The 20497-nt window shown below is 41.0% G+C and overlaps 3 protein-coding genes across 17 annotated transcripts in view; 1 reads left to right on the forward strand and 2 right to left on the reverse strand.

Moving 5' to 3' along the window:
• LOC116475645 (pseudouridylate synthase TRUB2, mitochondrial) overlaps positions 1-20497 on the reverse strand; it is a 124250-nt gene that overhangs the window by 59342 nt on the left and 44411 nt on the right. The gene's annotated exons all lie outside the window — the stretch shown is intronic.
• Positions 1-20497, reverse strand: part of NR6A1 (nuclear receptor subfamily 6 group A member 1) — a 256354-nt gene that overhangs the window by 24403 nt on the left and 211454 nt on the right. For 11 of the 15 annotated variants that reach the window (XM_058445816.1, XM_032165101.2, XM_058445814.1 and 8 more), the window contains one exon: positions 7613-7855. In XM_058445816.1, coding sequence (XP_058301799.1) covers positions 7613-7855 — 243 coding nt within the window. The remainder of the gene's footprint in view (positions 1-7612; positions 7856-20497) is intronic. The other 4 variants (XM_058445822.1, XM_058445821.1, XM_058445815.1 and 1 more) reach the window with 1 other exon arrangement.
• Positions 17894-18918, forward strand: LOC116475646 (large ribosomal subunit protein uL18-like). The gene is given in 1 exon segment (XM_032761301.2): positions 17894-18918. A coding segment is annotated over 1 exon segment (894 nt). The 5' UTR covers positions 17894-17961; the 3' UTR covers positions 18856-18918.

The raw sequence follows: 20497 nt of genomic DNA on the forward strand, positions 1-20497 counted from the left end.
ATAAAATCGGTCAAGATGCCATGAAACCACCTGAAGTGTGGAAATCAATACAATGTGCCACAGTGCCTCTGTTAAAAATAAAACCTTGGACCATATTTTCAAACTTATAATGTTCTTGCACATATGTATGTTATCTCATGTGATCCTCACAACCACCTTGGAAGGTGTATTATTCTCCCACGCATTTTTGAGATGAGGAAACAGAGCTCAGAGAGGTAAAGAGATTTGCTCAGGGAAGAAATGACAGAGCTGGTTTCCATTTAGATCTTCTGATTCTAAAGCTGTGCTTATTCCTTGATGCCACACTGAACTAACAAGTTTTTCAGCAGGGCTAAAATCTATCTGGCAGTGATTTGATTAAAAAGAACAAATGGCTCCTGTGTGCAGTATTAGGAATGGTTCTGCTGTAACTCTTATCTAAGTCTAAGAAAGAGAATGGCCCTAGCCATGGCTCTTCTATCTTCTCAGAAGGCACCACAAATACTTTTTCTGCTTTGGAATTCATATGCCTACCATTCTTCATTTGCTTGGGCCTAGGCAGTCAACAAAACCCAGAAACCATAAATAACAAAGCTAACTACATCAAAGCTCCCCTCAAAACCTGTCGGTGGCGCCTTTGGTCCATGGGCCAAATCTAAGCTCCTTAGCATGGCATTCAAGACCATCTAGCATCTGGTTCTGGTGGGACCTCTCATCCTCATCTCTTGCCATAAATGCTATACCCTACATATAGATAACTATTTGTTAGTCTTTAGTCATGCTATTCTGTTTTACATAGTTCTGTCTCTGCATATGTTGCCTGTACTTAGAAAGAAACTTAAAAAGTGGAAAAATCTGGCAACACCACCTTCCCTAAGTGACATCATCATAACCAAGTGATTCAAGTTAATATCACCAATAACGGGTATACACTTACATCATGTGCTCTTGATATTATGGTCTAAGAAGGACACAACATCATTTCTATGGCATTCTTGCGAAAAATGCATAACCTGCATGTAATCGTGAGGCAACTGACAAGCCCAAATTAAGGGACATTCTACAAAATACATGACCTATTTGCTTCAAAATCGACAATGTTAATAAAGACAAAGAAAGACTGAGGAACTATTTCAGATTAAAAGAGACCGAAAATACATAAAAACTAAATGTAATGTGATTTCCTGAAGTGGCTTCTAGATCAGAAAAAATAAAATTGCTATAAAGGACAGTGGGATGACTGGCAAAAATTGAATAAGATCTGCTAATAATATAGTATTGTGTCATGTTAAATTTCCTGATTTTGATAACAGTACTGTGATTGCTAGAAATAAGAGGAACACTGCCTATGCTTCACTCTCAAACGGCTAAGAAGGTGCGCACATGCAGGTGCACACACACTTACTTACCTGTGGGAACTGGGGAAGGTGAAAGAGAGAGACAGAAAGAAGAGCAAGGGGGAGGGGGGAGGGAAAATAATAAAACGAATAGCATGATAAAGCAAATGTGGCAAAATGTTAACAATTGGTGAATTTGGGTAAAGGGCATATGGGAATTCTTACTACTGTTGCAACTTTTCTGTAAGCTTGAAATTATTTCAAAATAAAACAGAACAAAATTTTAAAGTATTAGTTTAAAAACAAACAAACAACCTTTTGGCGGGGCATATGCTCATGCCTGTAATCCCAGCACTTTGGGAGACTGAGGCGGGAGAATTGCTTGAGCTCAGTTCAGCTCAGCTGAACTTGATCCTCAGTTCAAGAGCTGCCTGGGCAATATGCTGAAAACTTGTCTCTACAATTTTTTTTGGCATAGTAAAATGTAAAAAAAAAGTTCGTAAGGAAAATGTAAGAAATGTAAAAAAAATGTTTGTAAGGAACACGAACTTTGATTTCTTTAAGATTCTGCTCAAATGTTATCCCTCCTTGAGATTTCTCAGTGCTTCACGCAGACCTCTGTGTTGTGTCCTGGGACACTTTTTACCCTGGTAAAGTGATATGGTGATGCCATAGGATCACTGCCTCACAATGCCATTCTGCAAACATCACCTCCTCCAAGAAGCTTTCCTTGACCTTTATACTTTTGAACGAGTTAGCAAGTTATGAGACCACAGAGTTAAGGAAATTTTTTATTTTTTCACGTAGTTACTTAACTAATATGAAACCCACCCCCACCACCCGCCACGAAGCTGACTGTATCCTCATTTCTCCTCTGACAATATTTTCCCCATCCCACTTCCTGCCATGGCCCTCCATCACAGTCAATCTATCTAACCAGGGAGCATCCTATCACTACTGAGTTATTTGCTGAGGGACCAACAGAAAAGTAGGACTTGATCATGGCCCTTGAGGGGCTCATTGTCTAATAATGAGGGAAACAGACGAGTGAACAGAGAAAGATAACACAAGGTGATCAGGGTTATGGCAGAAGGCATGCAAAAAAGCTGTGGAAGCACAGGAGGGTTATCTGGTGGGGGGTGGTGTCAGAGAAGGCTTCTTAGAGGATGTTACAAATAAATGCTGAAACTTGAAGTCAGGAGTAGAAGAAGGGGGGGATGAAACCCCCTCTTCTTTCAGGCAGATGAAACCACATGTGCAAAATAGGAAACATCACTGGGTTTTTGAAGAACTAGGATGGAATGCAGATTGTGAGTGGGGAACACCAAATGGAGAAGGAAAGGGATCAGGTGGCTGATGCCAGTGTCAAGAGGGGCCTTGAAAATCACCTTAAGGAGACTGACTTTATCCCGAAGACTGCAAGATGGGTAAGGAACATACATGGGGGATACTAGTGCAGTAGTGGGGATGGACAGACAGGGCCCAGTCTCCATTCACCACCCTTCTTTAGATCTTCCTCATTGCTTTGCTAATGAGTTTTCTGATGAGCCAACTTTCAAGTCTGAAAAGATACTCAGTTCCATATCCAAAGATGGAGGACAAGAGAGAGCTGTCTTGCACATAGGTGAAAAAGCCCCAGCCACAAATGGCAGCTGCATTTTTTTAATAGTTAATTTTTTAAATTTTGAGGTAAGTTTAGACTTTATACAAGAGTTGCAAAAATAGTATGGAGAGTTCCTATATACCCTCCTCCTTTTAACATTTGACATAATCATGTCTAGTCATCAAAACTAGGAAATTAACTTTGGCATAATACTGTTAACCGAAGTATATACTTTATTTTGATTTCTCCAGTTGCTTCACCGATATCTTTTGTTCCAGAACACAATCCAGGGGCCCACATTGCATTTAGCTGTCACGCCTTCATAGTCGTCTCCAATCTGTGACAGCTCAGTCTTTCCTTGTTTTTTGTGACTTTGACATTTTTCAAATGGGTATTTTGTCAAATGTCAGTTATTCTGAAGAATGTCCCTCAATATAAGCTTGTCTGTTTTCTCAGGATTAGACTGAGTGAACTTACCTCTGTGTGTGTGTATATGTGTGACCTTCTCAGTGTTTCATATCGGGGGTATATACAATGTTGGTGTGTTTTATTGGTACTGTTTATCTTGATCACTTGGCTAAAGTTATGTCTGTCAGAATTCTCTAAATAAACTTACTATTTTTCCCTTTGTAATTACTATATATTTGCAGACTATGCAAATATTCTGTTTCTGTTGACACTGATGCCACTTATTTAGCATCCATTAGTAGGTTTTGCTTGTTGCAATTATTACTGTGGTGTTCTAATGGTGATTTTTTTTTTTTTTTTTTTTGGTCTGTTGCCCAGGGTGGAGTACAATGGCGTGATCTTGGCTTACTGCAACCTCCGTCTCCCAGGTTTACCTGACCTCCAGAGTAGCCGAGACTACAGGCACATGCCACCATGCCAGTTAATTTTTGCATTTTTTTTGTATAGACGGGGTTTCAGCATGTTGCCAAGGCTGGTCTTGAACTCCAGAGCTTAAGCAATCCACCTGCTCCACCCTCCCAAAGTACTGGGATTACAGGCATGAACCACTGTGCCCAGCCCTAATGGTGATTTTTCTATTTCCCTTATTCCTTCTACACTTATATTTGTATTTTTATTTTTAGAGATGGAGTCTCACTATGTTGCCCAGGCTGGTCTTGAACTCCAGGGCTCAAGTGATCCTCTTGCCTTGGCCTCCCAAAGTGCTGGGATTACAGGTGTAAGCCACTAAGCCTGGCCTCCTTCTACATTTGTTAATCAGAATTCACTAAAAGGATGAATGATCACTTCTCTTTATTTATTCACTTATTTTTTTCGGTATGAACTCATGGATATTTACTTTATCCTTTGGGTTATACACTAATCCTACAGTTATTGTTCCTCAAGTTGTTCCAGCGCTGGCCATCAGAAGCTCTTTCAGGTTGGCTTCTGTGCCCTTTGATATGCTTCCTTTCTTTTTTTAGAAAGCACTTCCTAACTTGCTGGCCCCTTAAGATGCTCCAGGATCATTTTATATTTCCCCTACCCCAGACTTGGAATCAACCAGTTCTCCAATGGGTCCTCATTCCTTTCATTGATATTTGGAAGCCAAGATCTGGGTGCTGGGTGTACTCATTGCTCCTGCTGCTTCTAGCCCCTCTCCGTCGCTAGAGCTTGCAAATATACATATGTACACTAACTCACCTACCCATACAAGGTATCTATGTATTTTTAAATCTATCTGAAACATGAATACCTATTGATATACTGATTCCAATCTAGCACAAGGGGATTCATTCTAGCCTTCTCCTTTGCTGATTTATAACTTCTTTCTTTCTCTGATGTGAGAAACCTGACTCTCATTGTCCACAATATATTTACTTGCTGATTCTACTCTATTATACAAATGAAGTAGCGACAAAATTCCTAACACATAACCTTGAGATAAACAAATTTTACAAACTAGAGTGCTTTGTTTGTATGTAATTCTTTTTGTTTTTAGCCTTATAGTACACAGTCAAAACACTTTTCAAAGGTTACCTCCTTTTTTCTCCAACCCCTTAAGTGTGGTTATGTGACTCATTTGTAACACCAGCTAGATGCATTTGTCATAGTGTGCATTCTTTCTCTCTGCCCTGTAACCCCCAAAACATCCTAGCTAATTAAACAAATTTTCACATTTACTTTTTTGTGGTGTAAAATTCTATGAGTTTTGACAAATGCACAGAATTATGTGTCAACCACCACAGGTCCATACAGAACATTCCTTACTCCCAAAATACTCCCATGGCAACTGCAATTTTAATCCTGCTTTTGCAGCACCAACCAGGAGGTGGCAGGGTTTCCCTCCCTGACGCAGACTTCACCAGGCAATTGGGTCTGCCTGCTCTGCGTGCAAAAAGTCCTAAGGAGACAGCTAGCTCCCTGTCCCTCATACTCCATGTGTCTTCTGACTATGGTCAGAGGGGTTATAAGGTTAAGTTTCTTCTTCCCTAAAACAGGTGAGTTTTTCTGGAAGCTTCAGAATCTCACACTCCAGCTGAATAAGCAGGATGATTCATCAGAGACAGTAGTCAAGAAGGCAAACCACAATAACTAAGCTTTCATAAGATACTCACAGTGAGGGCAACAAAGGGAGATGAGAGAAGTGGAGGCCAAAACCAAAACAGGGTGAGGGCAGGAAGTTGACAGACTCTTCAAGACAGTACATGTTTGGTATTGGTGGCTGGAAAAGATTTCAATAAGAGGAAACTGACAGTGGGGAAGGGAAAAGATCTCCAAATGGAGGAAAAAACCTGAGTACAGGCACAGCAGTGTAAGGCATCCCTGAGGCACAGTGTTCAGAAATGAGTTAGAAAGACAGGCAGGGGACTAACTTGGTAACACTTCAAATGTCCTACTATGGCATTCATCATCCAGTAAACACAGGGCATTTCGACATGTAAACAGCTATGCCACATGGTAGACATGTGAAGCAGTACATTGTCCGTGTGGTCAGGTACAAGCTCTGCTTAATAATAAATTATAATGTAGTAACTATTAACTGTCAACATAACCACCCCTAAACTAACTACTGCTAAGTCATTTTACCTCCCTAAGCTGTATCTGTAAACTGGGGATAATAGTTAGTAACAGGGTTGTTGTATGTATTCAGTAGTAGAATATATATATGGAGGGTACATAAATAAGTGCTCAATAAATATTAGTATTTATAATACATTATAAACCACCTAAATTTATCTAAATGCCCTTCCACATCTCTCTTACCTTTCTTCATGATGGGCAAGTTTTTAAAAGGTCCTTCTTATCTCATACACAATAAAACCAGTCTGAGTATATCTGGATGTCTGCATTCATAATGCTATAAAACCAGTTTGAATAGTTCACTATACCTGACTAACCCCCCCATCCCTGAACACTGCTGCTATGAACCCCTAATACCTTGCTGGGTATTTTATATGTTATCACACTTAATCCTGTAGAGAACTCTGAAGGGTAAGTAACATACCATCTTAAAGGTAAGATAATTGAATATTGGAGATATAAAGCAAACTTCCTAAGGTCACAGACCTAAGAGCTAGTCTGTTTGCCTCTAGAGCCTCTCTTCTTTCTGCTGAATGACACTGCTCTATTCTACTCTCCACTATCCATGGGAATACCACTCTAGGCTTCTGACACTGGCCCTTCTCTCTTCTGTATCTAAGCTCTCTCTGTGGGTGATTTCACCTATGGACTAGACTTTTACTACCACCTCTGTGCCAACAGCTCCATGAAGCCTGTTTGCAGGCAGGACTTTTCATCTCAGTTCCAATCCTATATAACCAGCTTCCTTGGTGGACATCTTTATGCGTCCTTCTCAGGTATCTCAAACTCAGTATTGCCAAGGCCAACATTTTGCCCCACCCTTTTTCTTTTCTTTTCTTTTCTTTTCAGAGGGTCCTATAGAGAAATCACCCTGCTTTTTAGCTTGAATTTTTTTTTTTTTTTTTTTTTCGTTTTTTTCTTCCTGGTAAGGTCATTACTCTTAATCCACAGCCTCAATTTCAACTTCTGGTGCTGCTCAATATTCAGTATGTCACCAACTCCTATCAGATGAGTTTCTTCAACATCTCTCTGTGGCATTATTTCCCTCGTTCCTTCAGATCCTTCAGATTTCCTTCTAGACTCTACTAAAAACTTTCTAGGTGGCTCTTCTGTTTCCCCTGACCCAATTCATCCTCCAAAACAGCCCTTCATATTCATCCTACTAGAACGTCAGTTTGTTCATATTATCTCAGGCTAATGGCTCTTGGAAAGCTTCCCAATAAATTCCAAACTCCTCACCAACCAAGACACAGACTTCTGAGCATGCCTAGCCTCTGAGTACACCATGTTTCTAGTAAACAAAATGATACCACATTCAGCAATCTCCTACCTCATGCCTTTTCATCCAAAAATTTCTACTTCTGTCATCATTCCTGAAATAACTAGTGAAGTATATTAATCCCAGTTAAGACCTGATTGTTAAGTGGGTTCTTGGTCACACAGGGCTTGTACACTCATTCCCACCTTAACATCTCACTAGTTTTTCTCCCCCCACCTAGTTTAGGAAGGTCTTATAGGCAAGAATAGTTCATTTTTGGTTATGAGTACAAACTATAAGGCCTGATATGTAGTGCAAGCTTGAGGAATATGTAACTAAACAGCTGACACTAAAGGTAAAGTTTTGAATGAAGGATGGGCCATCAGAGCCACGAGCACCACTCACCCTTCCGGTTCATCCCCATCTGGAGGCATTTGAGCAGGCGGCAGTACTGGCACCTGTTCCTCTGCTTCCGAGACATGACACAGTTCTTGTCACGACTGCATCGATATACCCGTTTGTTGCAAATGCTCCGCTTGAAAAACCCTTTGCAGCCCTCACAGGAGATGATCCCATAGTGCAAGCCTGTAGCGCGGTCCCCACAAATGAGACAGGTTCGTTGTTCAGCCCGATCATCTGAAACAGAAACTGATCATGTTCAAGTTAGAACACAGTGGAAATAATGGCTTTAAGCCTACAGTTCCTAAAGTGAGCAACTCTGCTCTGGGTAGATTAAGACCACCACTATCTCCAGGCTAAAGGGCAAACAGGGGGCCTATCTTCAGATCCTTGTCCCAAGAGTAGTCCCTGTATCTATGGTTGCAGACACCACAACACAGTCTACCTAAACACTTCCTCCTGGGTTTCATCAACACTTGGATCAGTATCTAAGACTGAAACCTAGAAAATATCTTTGACTCCTCTATCACCTTTACCCTGCTCTTCTATAACCCATCAATTCTACCCTGTAGGAGCATGGTAAGGATTACTTACCATACATGTAAGGGCCTAACACATGATATACAGCCAATAAATGACAGCTGTAATTGAGTTCTAACCACGCCGAGCTAAGCCAGTCAGCCAGACATCCAGCCAATAAATATTTACTGTGCAAATCTTCTATCCCGGGAACTGCTGTAAGGCACGAATACAGCATTGAACAGAAGTCCCTGGTGAAGCTTACACTCTAGCAGAGTATCTATTCTGTGTCCAGGCCCTGTGCTAGGACATAAATAAATCATCATGGTCCCCAGAGTCATGGAACTCACTGACTAGCAACAAACAAGTTACTCGAGGAGGAAATTCAGGATAGAATATAGCTCTTCACTTTCTCTTCCTTTAAACTGCATTTACTCAGGACCAAGCAACTGCTAAAGAGCAGGCACATGACAAAAAAGCACCCTGTGAACTGTGATGTGAAGCTATGCCAGCAGGTACAGGAAATCACCAGGGAAGGTTCTGATCAGAGGCCAAAACAAGAAATCAGATATTTCAACCTCACTCCTGAGTAAGAGGCAAGGTATAATAATCGAGAACATCATTATAGAGCCAGCGTGATGGCACACAGCTGTAGTCTCAGCTCCTGAGGAGGCTGAAGCAGGAGGACTGCTTGAGCCCAGGAGTTTGAGGCTGCAGTGAGCTATGATTGCACCACTGCATTCCAGCCTGAGCGACGGCAAGACCATATCTCTTAAAAAACAAATAAACAAAAACAAAGGCACATCACTATACCATAAATTAGAGAACGCTTATAATTAGAGAGATTCTGATTTGAACCCTAGCTCTGAAACTAGCTGGGTGAACTACGGAAAAATTGACCTTCTTTACTTTTCTAATTTCTCTCATCTGTTAAATGGTGATTATAATAATACCTATATCCCATGGACAAAGTTCTCATTGCAGTATGTGGGCTATAATAGACATCTGATAACTGTCAGCTATTATTTTCATTATTATTACCCCAGCAGGTACACATTTAATGTGATAATGACATTCCTGAAAGGAAAGGCTTTCAAAGGCAATGTTAATGGAGGGTCATGGTAGTATATATAGGAGGGATGCAGAGAAAGGAGGAGGCTGGAGCCCTTAATATATGCCAACTTTGAGATGAGTCTTTATGATTGCCATCTGTAGTAAGCAGAATAACTGCGACCCATAGACATCAGGTCCTAATTCTTGGAACCTGTAAAATGCTACCTTATAAAGGAAAAAGGGTATTTGTAGATGTGATTAAATTAAGAATCTTGTGTTAGGGGATTATTCTGAATTATATGAGTGGGCCCGAAATACAATCACAAGTGTCTTCGTAAGACAGAGGCAGAGGGAGATCTGATAAAGATAGTAGAGAAGAAGAAACACATAACATGCAAAAGAGAAGGTGATACGAAGACCGAGGCAGAAACTGGCCACCAACCAAGGAATGACAGCAGTCACCAAAGTTGGAGGAGGCAAGGAACCGATTCTCCCCTAGAGCTTCTGAAAGGAGTGTGGCTCTGCAAACACCTTCATTTCAGCCCAGAGATACTGATTATTATTTTGTTTTTTTGAGAGGGAGCCTTGCTCTGTCGCCTAGGCTGGAGTGCAGTGGCTCAATCTCGGTTCACTGCAACCTCCACCTCCTAGGTTCAAGCAATTCTCCTGCCTCAGCCTCCCAAGTAGCTGGGATTAAAGGTGCCTGCCACCATGCCCTGCTAATTTTTGTATTTTTAGGAGAGACGGGGTTTTACCATCTCGGCCAGGCTGGTCTTGAATTCTTGACCTCAAGTGATCTGCACACCTTGGCATCCCAAAGTGCTGGGATTAGAGGTGTGAGCCACCATGCCTGGCCTGATTTTGGATTTATGGCTTCTCTTCCAGTAAGAGTGTAAACTTTTGTTGTTTTAAGGCACTGAGTTTGTGGTAATTTGTTACAGCAGCACAGGAAACTAATACGCCTTTTTTTTTTTTTCGCAAACAGGGAAACAGGCAATATTAAGACTTGTCCAAAGTCAGCTGGCAAACAGCAGGTATTCAGAGACAAGTACATATATGAGATTATATATGAGATTATACAACCATGGAAATGCAGAACGACAGATACGGAAAGACTGCCTAGGTTCTTGAGGACTCTACAGTTCTTGGTTACAGACTTTTCTAAGGCTTGGATACACTTCCTTTGAGAAAACAGCACAGTGACAAATTGACATAACCACGTTATTGCAATACAATCCTCCTTTTTTCTTTTTTTGAGACGGAGTCTCACTCTACTGTAGCCCAGGCTGGAGTGCAGTAGCGCAATCTTGGCTCACTGCAACCTCTGCATCCCAGGTCCCGGTTCAAGTAATGATCCTGCCTCAGCCTCCCGCGTAGCTGGGATTACAGGAACGCGCCAACATGCCTGGCTAATTTTTGTATTTTTAGTAGAGATGGGGTTTCACCATGTTGGCCAGGCTGGTCTTGAACTCCTGACCTCGTGATCCACCCACCTCAGCCTCCCAAAGTTCTGGGATTACAGGAGTGGGCTACCACGCGGGCCAATCCTCCTTTTCTTTCTTAAGCTAACTTAAGTGAGTTTCTGTTGTTTGCAAAACAAACAAAATACAAAAAGCCCTATTAAGAATAAAAAAGATACCCTATAAAAATGGCCCTGGTGTAATCAGTATTCCTTTTATTTTCCTTTTGAAAACATAAAGAAAGCTCAAGGTAAACACTACAGAAAAGTTACAATAGCAAATTTTAAAAATTAAAAAGGTAAGGCCAAACAGGCAAAATGAATAGCATAAAAATAGCACCCACTATGTTTGAGATGGCATTTCCTAGAGTGCTGAAAAGGCCTGGAAATGGAACATGAAGCATTGTTGGGAAACTATGATTGGCTATAGAAGAATCTAAATTTTCTAATTTTAAAACCTTCAGTGTTCTTTTAGATATGACTATAATGTAAACCAGAGCCTTATTAGAATAGACTTAAAAATAGTTATAATGAATATATCCACAAGGACACACCTTCCTTTCTTCACTGATATGATTTCACTGAACACCCACCACAACTAGGTAGGCTTTACTTCACTGACTCATGTAATCCTCAAAACCCCATACATAGGTGAGTACAACTGTTATCACCCTTTTGTAAATGATTAAGTGGAAGCTCCAAAATGGTTAAACAATTTGTCCACCTAGAAAGTGGCTGACCCTGAACCACCAATATCAGAACTGGAGTTCAACAACCTCTTCATAAAGCATTCCTGTGGCATTCTGTGCAGCATCTGGAGCCAGAGCAAAGAACCCACAGAATGACAATCAAATACAGACCTGTTAAGAACCTGCTTATGTCTCGTAACACTGCTTGCTTTTCTCATGATAGTTTTTAAAAGCCACACTGAGATCAAAGACTAAAGGGCCATATTTCTTTAAGGAGCCTGGAGTCCTAGGACTGCTTCTCTGTCTGGTTACAGCTATTCTTACTGCCTGCCATGTTCTGTTTCTTCAAAAAATGGTCTATGCCATGGATGAGGAACTAATTCAAAAGGGAGTTTCTCAATGGTACAAAAGAAAGGCTCTCTCCAGATCAATCTAGTAGCCCTTCAAAGAAGCATTTGGAAAACTTCTCTCTCAGTATGTGAAAAATAACAACAATAGAATCAGCTATTGTTAACTGACCACTTAGGTGCTATGCTCTGACCAAGCACTTAACATACATGACTGTGCTGAATAATCACAATTATTCCTAAATGAGGTGCCCTCAACATTTTACAGATGAGGAAATGGAGGCCCATGAGGTGCTATCACTCCCTAATAGTCATCCAGCTAGTAAGGAAAGGCTGGAAGCTCAAAAGTCTAGGTTTCTAACCATTACATTCTTTGGCCACAGCAAGGCAAATCTATACATTCTACATGCAGGTAAGTCAGTCCCTTCCCCACTGAAAACCACCCAACCAACCACCCAACCAACCAACCAACCAAAAAAGCCAAACTCCCCCTTTGTAAATGAACAAACTGAAGCAAATGCCCCTAATCGTGCCTGGCCAGATGTCAGATACAGATTTCTGCATCTCCTATTGCAAAGGATTTGAAGGGTATTTATAGCATGTTTACATTCATTATCTTGCTGGTACCAGGCCAAGGCAAGGGTTATTCTTATCTTATAAAGCAAAAAACATTCAATGAGCACCAACTGTGTACCATGCAACGTGCAAGAAGTTTTTACATACACTATTCACTACAGTAACTTCGAGAGGTATTATTCCTCTATTACTGAATCTGGAATCTTAAGAGTTAGAAAAGACCTTAGAAATTGCCCTGAACAGATCTTTACCTGAGGCATGAATTCCCTCCACAATGTTCCAAGACAAAGAGTTGCCCCATACTCTTACTTGCACATCTCTAGTGACTCAATAAGGCACTTCATTCCATTCATTCTACTTTTAGACAGTTATAATGGTTCAAAGGCTTTTCTTTACATGGAGCCAAACCTGAAGCTTCCACCACTGCCCTGAATAATGTGTTCATGGGTAAAAAACAAATGTACAATCTAACCTAGCTCATATATAAACCATTCAGAGATTTAAAGATAATAATAGAGTTTTCAGGCTGGGTGTAGTGGCTCACGCCTGTAATCCCAGCACTTTGGGAGGCCAAGGAGGGTAGATCACCTGAGGTCAGGAGTTTGAGACCCGCCTGACCAACATGGTGAAACCCCATCTCTACTAAAAGTACAAAAAATTAGCCGGGCGTGGTGGCACATGTCTGTAATCCCAGCTACTCGGGAGGCTGCGGCAGGAGAATCACTTGAACCCGGAACACAGACCTTGCAGTGAGCCAAGATCGCGCCACTGAACTCCAGCCTGGGCAACAGAACGAGACTCCGTCAAAAAAGAAAATAATAATAATAATAATGGAGTGTCCAACTGTGATTTTTTTCCTTCTCATTTCTTAGTCTTAATGAATTATATAGTATCAAAATCTCTCTTAAAACAAAGTATCCAGAACTGAATGATTTTTCTTAATATCATTTAAGACTGAATTGATTTTGCTTCTATGTTTCTGCAGCTAGCAACAGCAGTAAGTACATACATTTTACAATGACTGAATCTCTGTGGCATGCCACACATTTTATAATGGGAAAAACTGATGCTGAAAGAGTAAATACTCTTGGTTACACAACCAATCAGGAGTGGAGCTGGAATTGCAATTCAAGATCTTCCAATTCTAAGACTGCTATATTTTCAATCCTCCCTGCCACCTCCTACTCAACCACACACATATTTAATTCACATCTGTTTCACAGGCACCTAAAACCTGAAGTATTTGCCACACATACCATTAACCAATATCTTTCTTATTCCATTCTTGGGAAGTAGAATGTTGAACCCAAGGGTAGGACTTTACATTTGCCCTTGATCCATTTTATCTTTATATAATAAATTCTGCATGTCATTCTGGGCTATTGAAATCTTTGGGGATCTGGGTCCTGCCACCTAGTATATTATTTCTTCCATCTCCTTCTTGTCTACATGTGTGGTCAGTGTTACATTATTTTCATTTCTATCCTTAAAACAGTATTAAACAGAATGTGGCCTTCTGGCAAAACACTGAAATCCTTTCTCTAATCTGACTTAACCATTAGCATCCTGGAAATAGTTATTCAATTGGTTTTGTCTTTTATTTTTTCTTTTTTGAGATGGAGTTTCGCTCTTATCGCCCAGGCTGGAGTGCAATGGCCCAATCTCGGCTCACTGCAACCTCTGCCTCCCAGGTTCAAGTGATTCTCCTGCCTCAGCCTTCCAAGTAGCTGGGATTACAGGCGTGTGCCACCATGCCCGGCTAATTTTTGTATTTTTAGTAGAGACAGGGTTTCACCATGTTGGCCACGATGGTCTCAAACTCGTGACCTCAGGTGATCCACCCACCTCAGCCTCCCAGAGTGCTGGGATTACAGGCAGGAGTCACTGTGCTTGCCCCCAAGACAATTTTTAACAAACTTTAAACTTTAATTGATGAGACTGGGATTAGGTGAACAGACATACACTGCAATCAAGGGGACAGGCTTGGGTGGCAATGTAGAGTTGATCTCAGGGCCCATGGCAAGGTAAGCCTCAACTTGTGGATAGAAAAGAAAATGACAGGCTGAGCACTGTAGTCCCAGCACTTTGGGAGACTGAGCACTTAGATGTACCTCAGTTTCTCTTCTATAGAATGTGGATAATACTATCTTTTTTAAAAGAACTGCTGTGAGACTGGGCACAGTGGCTCATGCCTGTAGTCCCAGCACTTTGGGAGGCCGATGTGGGTGGATTGCTTGAGGCCAGGAGTTCAAGACCATCCTGGGTAACATGGTGAAACCCTGTCTCCCCGCAAAATACAAAAATTAGCCAGGCATGGTGGTGGTGTATGTCTGCAGTCCCAGTTTCTTGCAGGGTGAGGTGGGAGGATCACTTGAGCCCAGGAAGTGAAGGCTGCAGTGAGCCGTGTTCACGCCATTGTACTCCAGCCTGGGCAACAGAGAAAGACCTTGTCTCAAAAAAAAGACAGAAGTTGGTGGAACACATTTCTGCAACACAGGCAACAGAACATAAAAATTAAAAACTTGGGCTCTAGAATCAGAATCTAGGCTCTGTCACTTGCTAGTAGTGTGTCTTTAAGTTCCTTAACCTATTTAGATGTACCTCAGTTTCTAGATAATAGAATGTGGATATTATCTTTTTTAAAAGAACTGCTGTGAGGCCAGCTACAGTGGCTGATGCCTGTGATCCCAGTACTTTGGGAGGCCAAAGTGGGTGGATCACTTGAGCCCAGGAGTTCAAGACCAACCTGGGCAACATGGCAAAACCCTGTCACTACAAAAAATACAAAAAATTAGCCAGACATGGTGGCGCGCCTATAGTCCCAGCTAACCAGGAGAAGGCTGAGGTAGGAGTATCACCTGAGCCCAGGTGGTCGAAGATGCAGTGAGCTGTGATCATGCCACTGCACTCCAGCCTAGGGGGCGGCGGGATGAAATCCCATTTCTAAAAACAAAACAAACACAACTGTTTGAGAATCAATAAGGCAATAGATTACCCATAAATGACACAGAGCTCTAGCTTCCTCATAGTCTGTAATAGAATAAAGTAGCTTTGCAAAGTATAAGCATTAGATAAAATTGTTGCTTAATAATAAGCTTTTCTTTTTTTAATCTAAAAGACAAAAAAATTGGTGGGACACAGTGGCTCACACCTGTAATCCCAACACTTTGGGAGGCCGAGGTGGGCAGATTACTTGAGGTCAGGATTTCCAGACCAGCTTGGCCATTATGGTGAAACTCTGTCTCCACTAAAAATACAAAAATCAGCCAGGCATGGTGGTATGAGCCTGTAATCCCAGCTACTTGGGAGGCTGAGGCAGAAAAATTGCTTGAACCCAGGAGGTGGAGGTTGCAGTGAGCCAAGATTGCACCACTGCACTCCAGCCTGGGTGACAGAGTGAGACTCCGTCTCAAAAAATAAATAAATAAATAAAAACAAAAAACTTAAAAAATTTTTATTAGCACCAGTCAGCCTGGTGGCAGGGGAATGTAATGACAGATTTCCTAGAGGAAGTGAATTCTGAAGTACAACTACCAGTTAGACAACTGAAGGTGGAAGAGTGGGTATAAACAAAGAAACAACTGGCATATAAAGTCATGTCTTAAATTTGGTGCTGGAAAACTCCTCTCCAACTTGGGTTTCCTCTGAGAAGAATCTCATTCCTCTCTAAAAGAGTTGATATAGTTCACTAAGTTTCAGCAAGACTATCAAGAAGAGCTGCACAGAAGTAGCCACAAATATTAGGCTATGTTTTACCCCTTTGTATGTAAAAGTCATGATCTGCCCACAATTTTATTCCTTCAAAATATTCTATATATTGCTGGTTACCATAACTAAACACAAGCATTATTAGAAAAAAGGTAACATGCTTGGTCTTTGCTATAGACTTTCAAACCTTAGGTTGAATGTAAAGTTTGTTGTTGTTGTTTTTTTTTTTTTTTTTTTTTGATACAGGGTTCATTATGTCGCCTAGGCTGGAGTGCAGTGGCTATTCACAGTTGCAATCACAGCACTCTGCAGCCTTGAACGCCTGACCTCAAATGACCCTCACGCCTTGCCTCCTGAGTAGCTGGGACTACAGGGATGCACAACTGCACTTGACAAGAATTTTTTGTTTTTAAGTCAGAGATTATTCTAGCATAGGTAAAAGAACTATCATATTAAATTGCATTTCTTAAACTCCTGCTGATAAATAAGAGCAGATCCAGAGCTCAGTTAGGGTCTCTATGGACACATATTTTCAGAGGCAAAAATGTCAAATTCAAAGGAAATAAAATAATAAATAAAGCTGCTGATATGGTTGGCCTAGAAGATTAGTAACAATCTGAACCAGCTACAGAGCCCTAACAACATCTCTTCAGAGCACCATTGACATGTGTCTGCTCAAATAAATGGATATGCCCATCTCCACATCATTTAGCAAGAACAAAAAATAAATGAGGATAAAGAGATTTATAAAGGAATCTAGTCATCGATCTGACCAGAATTGTACAATTTGGGGTCTTGTTTTACAAAAGCTGCAGGACTTCTCAGTTATGCCTAACCAAGGTTCTGCTGCAGGTAGGTTTTGATTAAAGATGTTAACAGTAAAAATCTGGCACAATGAATGCTATAGAGAAGATACACAGTTTGTTGAATGAATGAATGAATGAATGAGCAATAAATGAACAAATGGTATGGCTTGGTGCAATGTTTTCCAAATTACAAGTCATAACCCACAGCATCACGTTTGGAAAAAAATTAAATGAAAAATATCAAAGTACATCATATGCAGCAAGAAAGGGTAAAATTCCGTGAAACTTCAGTTTCAATTAAAGTGTGTGCATTTGTGTGTCTGTGATGTGCAAGTGTGCAGTGGGGTACTGGATCACAATGTATGTAGAAGTGTAAAAAGTTTTAAACACATTGGCCTAGCATTTCAGACACACTAATATAAACTCCAGCTCTGCCACTTGCTAGTTTTATAATTGTGGGTAAATAATTCAGTTCTCTTAGTCTAACTATTAACTGTAAAATAGAAATAATATTAGTATTTACCTCATACAGTTGCTAGGGATGAAATGATACAGTACAAGATGGTAAGGACATGTACATGGTGCTTCCTATGTACCAAGTTCTGTCCTAAATTTGTTACACTGAATCACTCACTCATTCCTTACAACTCCAAACAGACAGTCCCCTGCTTATAGAAAGTTCAACTTAAGGACGTTTCTACTTTATGATGGTATGAAAGTGGTACGTATCCAGTAGAAACAGTACTTCCAATTTTGAATTTTCATCTTTTTCCCAAGCTAGCGATGTATGATATGATACTCTCTTGCAATGCTGGGCAGCAGCAAGCTCTAGCTCCCAGTCAGGCTGAGGTGGGAGAATCATTTGAGGCCAGGAGTTCTAGACCAGCCTGGGTAACATAGCAAGACCCCATCCCTATAAAAAATAAACAAATTAGCCAGGCATGGTGGCACACACCTATACGGTCCTAGCTACCCGGGATACTGAGGTGGGAGGATCCCTTGAGCCCAGGAGTTTGAAGCTGCAATGAGCTCTGACTGTGGCACTGTACTCCAGCCTGGATGACAAAGCAAGACCTGTCTCTAAAAAAAACCAACGACAACAACAAAAAGAAAAATTCATCTTGCCCTTTCCCCCCGCTAGCGCCGCTGGGCCTGCAGGTCTCTGTCGAGCCGCGGACGCGGGTCTCTGTTCCGCAGGATGGGGTTTGTTAAAGTTGTTAAGAATAAGGCCTACTTTAAGAGACACCAAGTGAAATTTAGAAGACGATGAGAGGGCAAAACTGATTATTATGCTCGGAAACGCTTGGTGATACAAGATAAAAATAAATACAACACACCCAAATACAGGATGATAGGTCGTGTAACAAACAGAGATATCATTTGTCAGATTGCTTATGCCCGAATAGAGGGGGATATGATAGTCTGCACAGCATATGCACACGAACTGCCAAAATATGGTGTGAAGGTTGGCCTGACAAATTATGCTGCAGCATATTGTACTGGCCTGCTGCTGGCCCGCAGGCTTCTCAATAGGTTTGGCATGGACAAGATCTATGAAGGCCAAGTGGAGGTGACTGGTGATGAATACAATGTGGAAAGCATTGATGGTCAGCCAGGTGCCTTCACCTGCTATTTGGATGCAGGCCTTGCTAGAACTACCACTGGCAATAAAGTTTTTGGTGCCCTGAAGGGAGCTGTGGATGGAGGCTTGTCTATCCCTCATAGTACCAAACGATTCCCTGGTTATGATTCTGAAAGCAAGGAATTTAATGCAGAAGTACACCGGAAGCACATCATGGGCCAGAATGTTGCAGATTACATGCGCTACTTAATGGAAGAAGATGAAGATGCTTACAAGAAACAGTTCTCTCAATACATAAAGAACAGCGTAACTCCAGACATGATGGAGGAGATGTATAAGAAAGCTCATGCTGCTATACGAGAGAATCTGGTCTATGAAAAGAAGCCCAAGAAAGAAGTTAAAAAGAAGAGGTGGAACCGTCCCAAAATGTCCCTTGCTCAGAAGAAGGATCGGGTAGCTCAAAAGAAGGCAAGCTTCCTCAGAGCTCAGGAGCCGGCTGCTGAGAGCTAAATCAAACAATTTTCTATGATTTTTCAGATATAGACAATAAACTTATGAACAGCAACTAAAAAAAAACAAAAAACAGGCCGGGCGCGGTGGCTCACGCTTGTAATCCCAGCACTTTGGGAGGCCGAGGCGGGCGGATCACGAGGTCAGGAGATCGAGACCACGGTGAAACCCCGTCTCTACTAAAAATACAAAAAATTAGCCGGGCGTGGTGGCGGGCGCCTGTAGTCCCAGCTACTCGGAGAGGCTGAGGCAGGAGAATGGCGTGAACTCGGGAGGCGGAGCTTGCAGTGAGCCGAGATTGCGCCACTGCACTCCAGCCTGGGTGACAGAGCGAGACTCCGTCTCAAAAAAAAAAAAAAAAAAAATTCATCTTAAATAAAGCTATGAATAGTGCTTTAATTAAAAAAAGTCTTTGATATAATTCACATTATAAAACTTTTAGCAAACTAGAAACAGAAAAAAATTTAATATGATAAAGGCTATCTGAAGAAACCTATACCACTATCACACTGAATCATAAAATGTTTAAACAAAAAAGTGCTTTTCTTTTGAGTCTGGATACTTAAGACAAGGATGGCCTATGATCAGTACTCTACCTTTATTCAACACTGTAGGTAAGGTCCCAGCCAGCGCAGACAAAATAAGAATCATATAAAAATTAACCATATTTCTATACCATGCACAGAAACGAAAAATTTTAAAAGATGCCATTTACAATAGCATCAAGAAATATGAAATACCCAAGGTGTAATCTAATAAAGAGATACAAGATCTCTATGGAGAAACTGTATTACACTTATTTAATATAAAGTACTTCTAAGATAAGCTGAAGAAGGTTTTTAAGTAAATGGAGGGATATATGACACTCATGGATTGGAAGAGTCATTACAGTAAAGGTCTATAGATTCAGTAAGGTCCCATTAAAAATCCACACTGTGTGTGTGTGTGTGTGTGTAACTTGACAAGCTAATTCTGAAATGTATACGGAAATGCAAAAGAACAAAACTAGTACAGACACTTGAGAAAAGACAAGACAATCTACCATATATCAACATTTATTTTAAAGCTATAGTAATTAAAATGTTTTACTGGCTCAAAGATAGATAAATAGACCAAAGGCATGGAATGGAGAACCCTACAACATAGCTATGCATATATGAGTATTTAATTTATAAAGATGGCATTGCAGAGCACTGAGAAAAAGACAAGGCTTTTCAATGAATTGTGATGGGGCAATTTGATATCTATATGGGAAAAAATGAAACCCAATTCTACTGTACTCTAATTTAAGACCCAAATATCAAAGGCAAAATAATATATCTCTCAGAAGATAATAAAGGAGAATATCTTCATGACCTTGAGTTATAAAGAGATTTTAAAAAACAAGTCAGAAGGCCAGGTGCGGTGGCTCACGCCTGTAATCCCAGCACTTTGGGAGGCTCTGGCGGGCAGATCATGAGGTCAGGAGATCGAGACCATCCTGGCTAACACGGTGAAACCCCATCTCTACTAACAATACAAAAATTAGCTGGGCATGGTGGCACATGCTTGTAGTCCCAGATACCCGGGAGGCTGAGGCGTGAGAATCGCTTGAACCCAGGAGGCAGGGGTTGCAGTGAGCCAAGATCGTGCCATTGCACTC

The sequence above is a fragment of the Hylobates moloch genome, unplaced genomic scaffold, assembly GCF_009828535.3.
Source record: "Hylobates moloch isolate HMO894 unplaced genomic scaffold, HMol_V3 SCAFFOLD_10, whole genome shotgun sequence".
In the NCBI taxonomy this organism is placed as follows: domain Eukaryota; kingdom Metazoa; phylum Chordata; class Mammalia; order Primates; family Hylobatidae; genus Hylobates; species Hylobates moloch.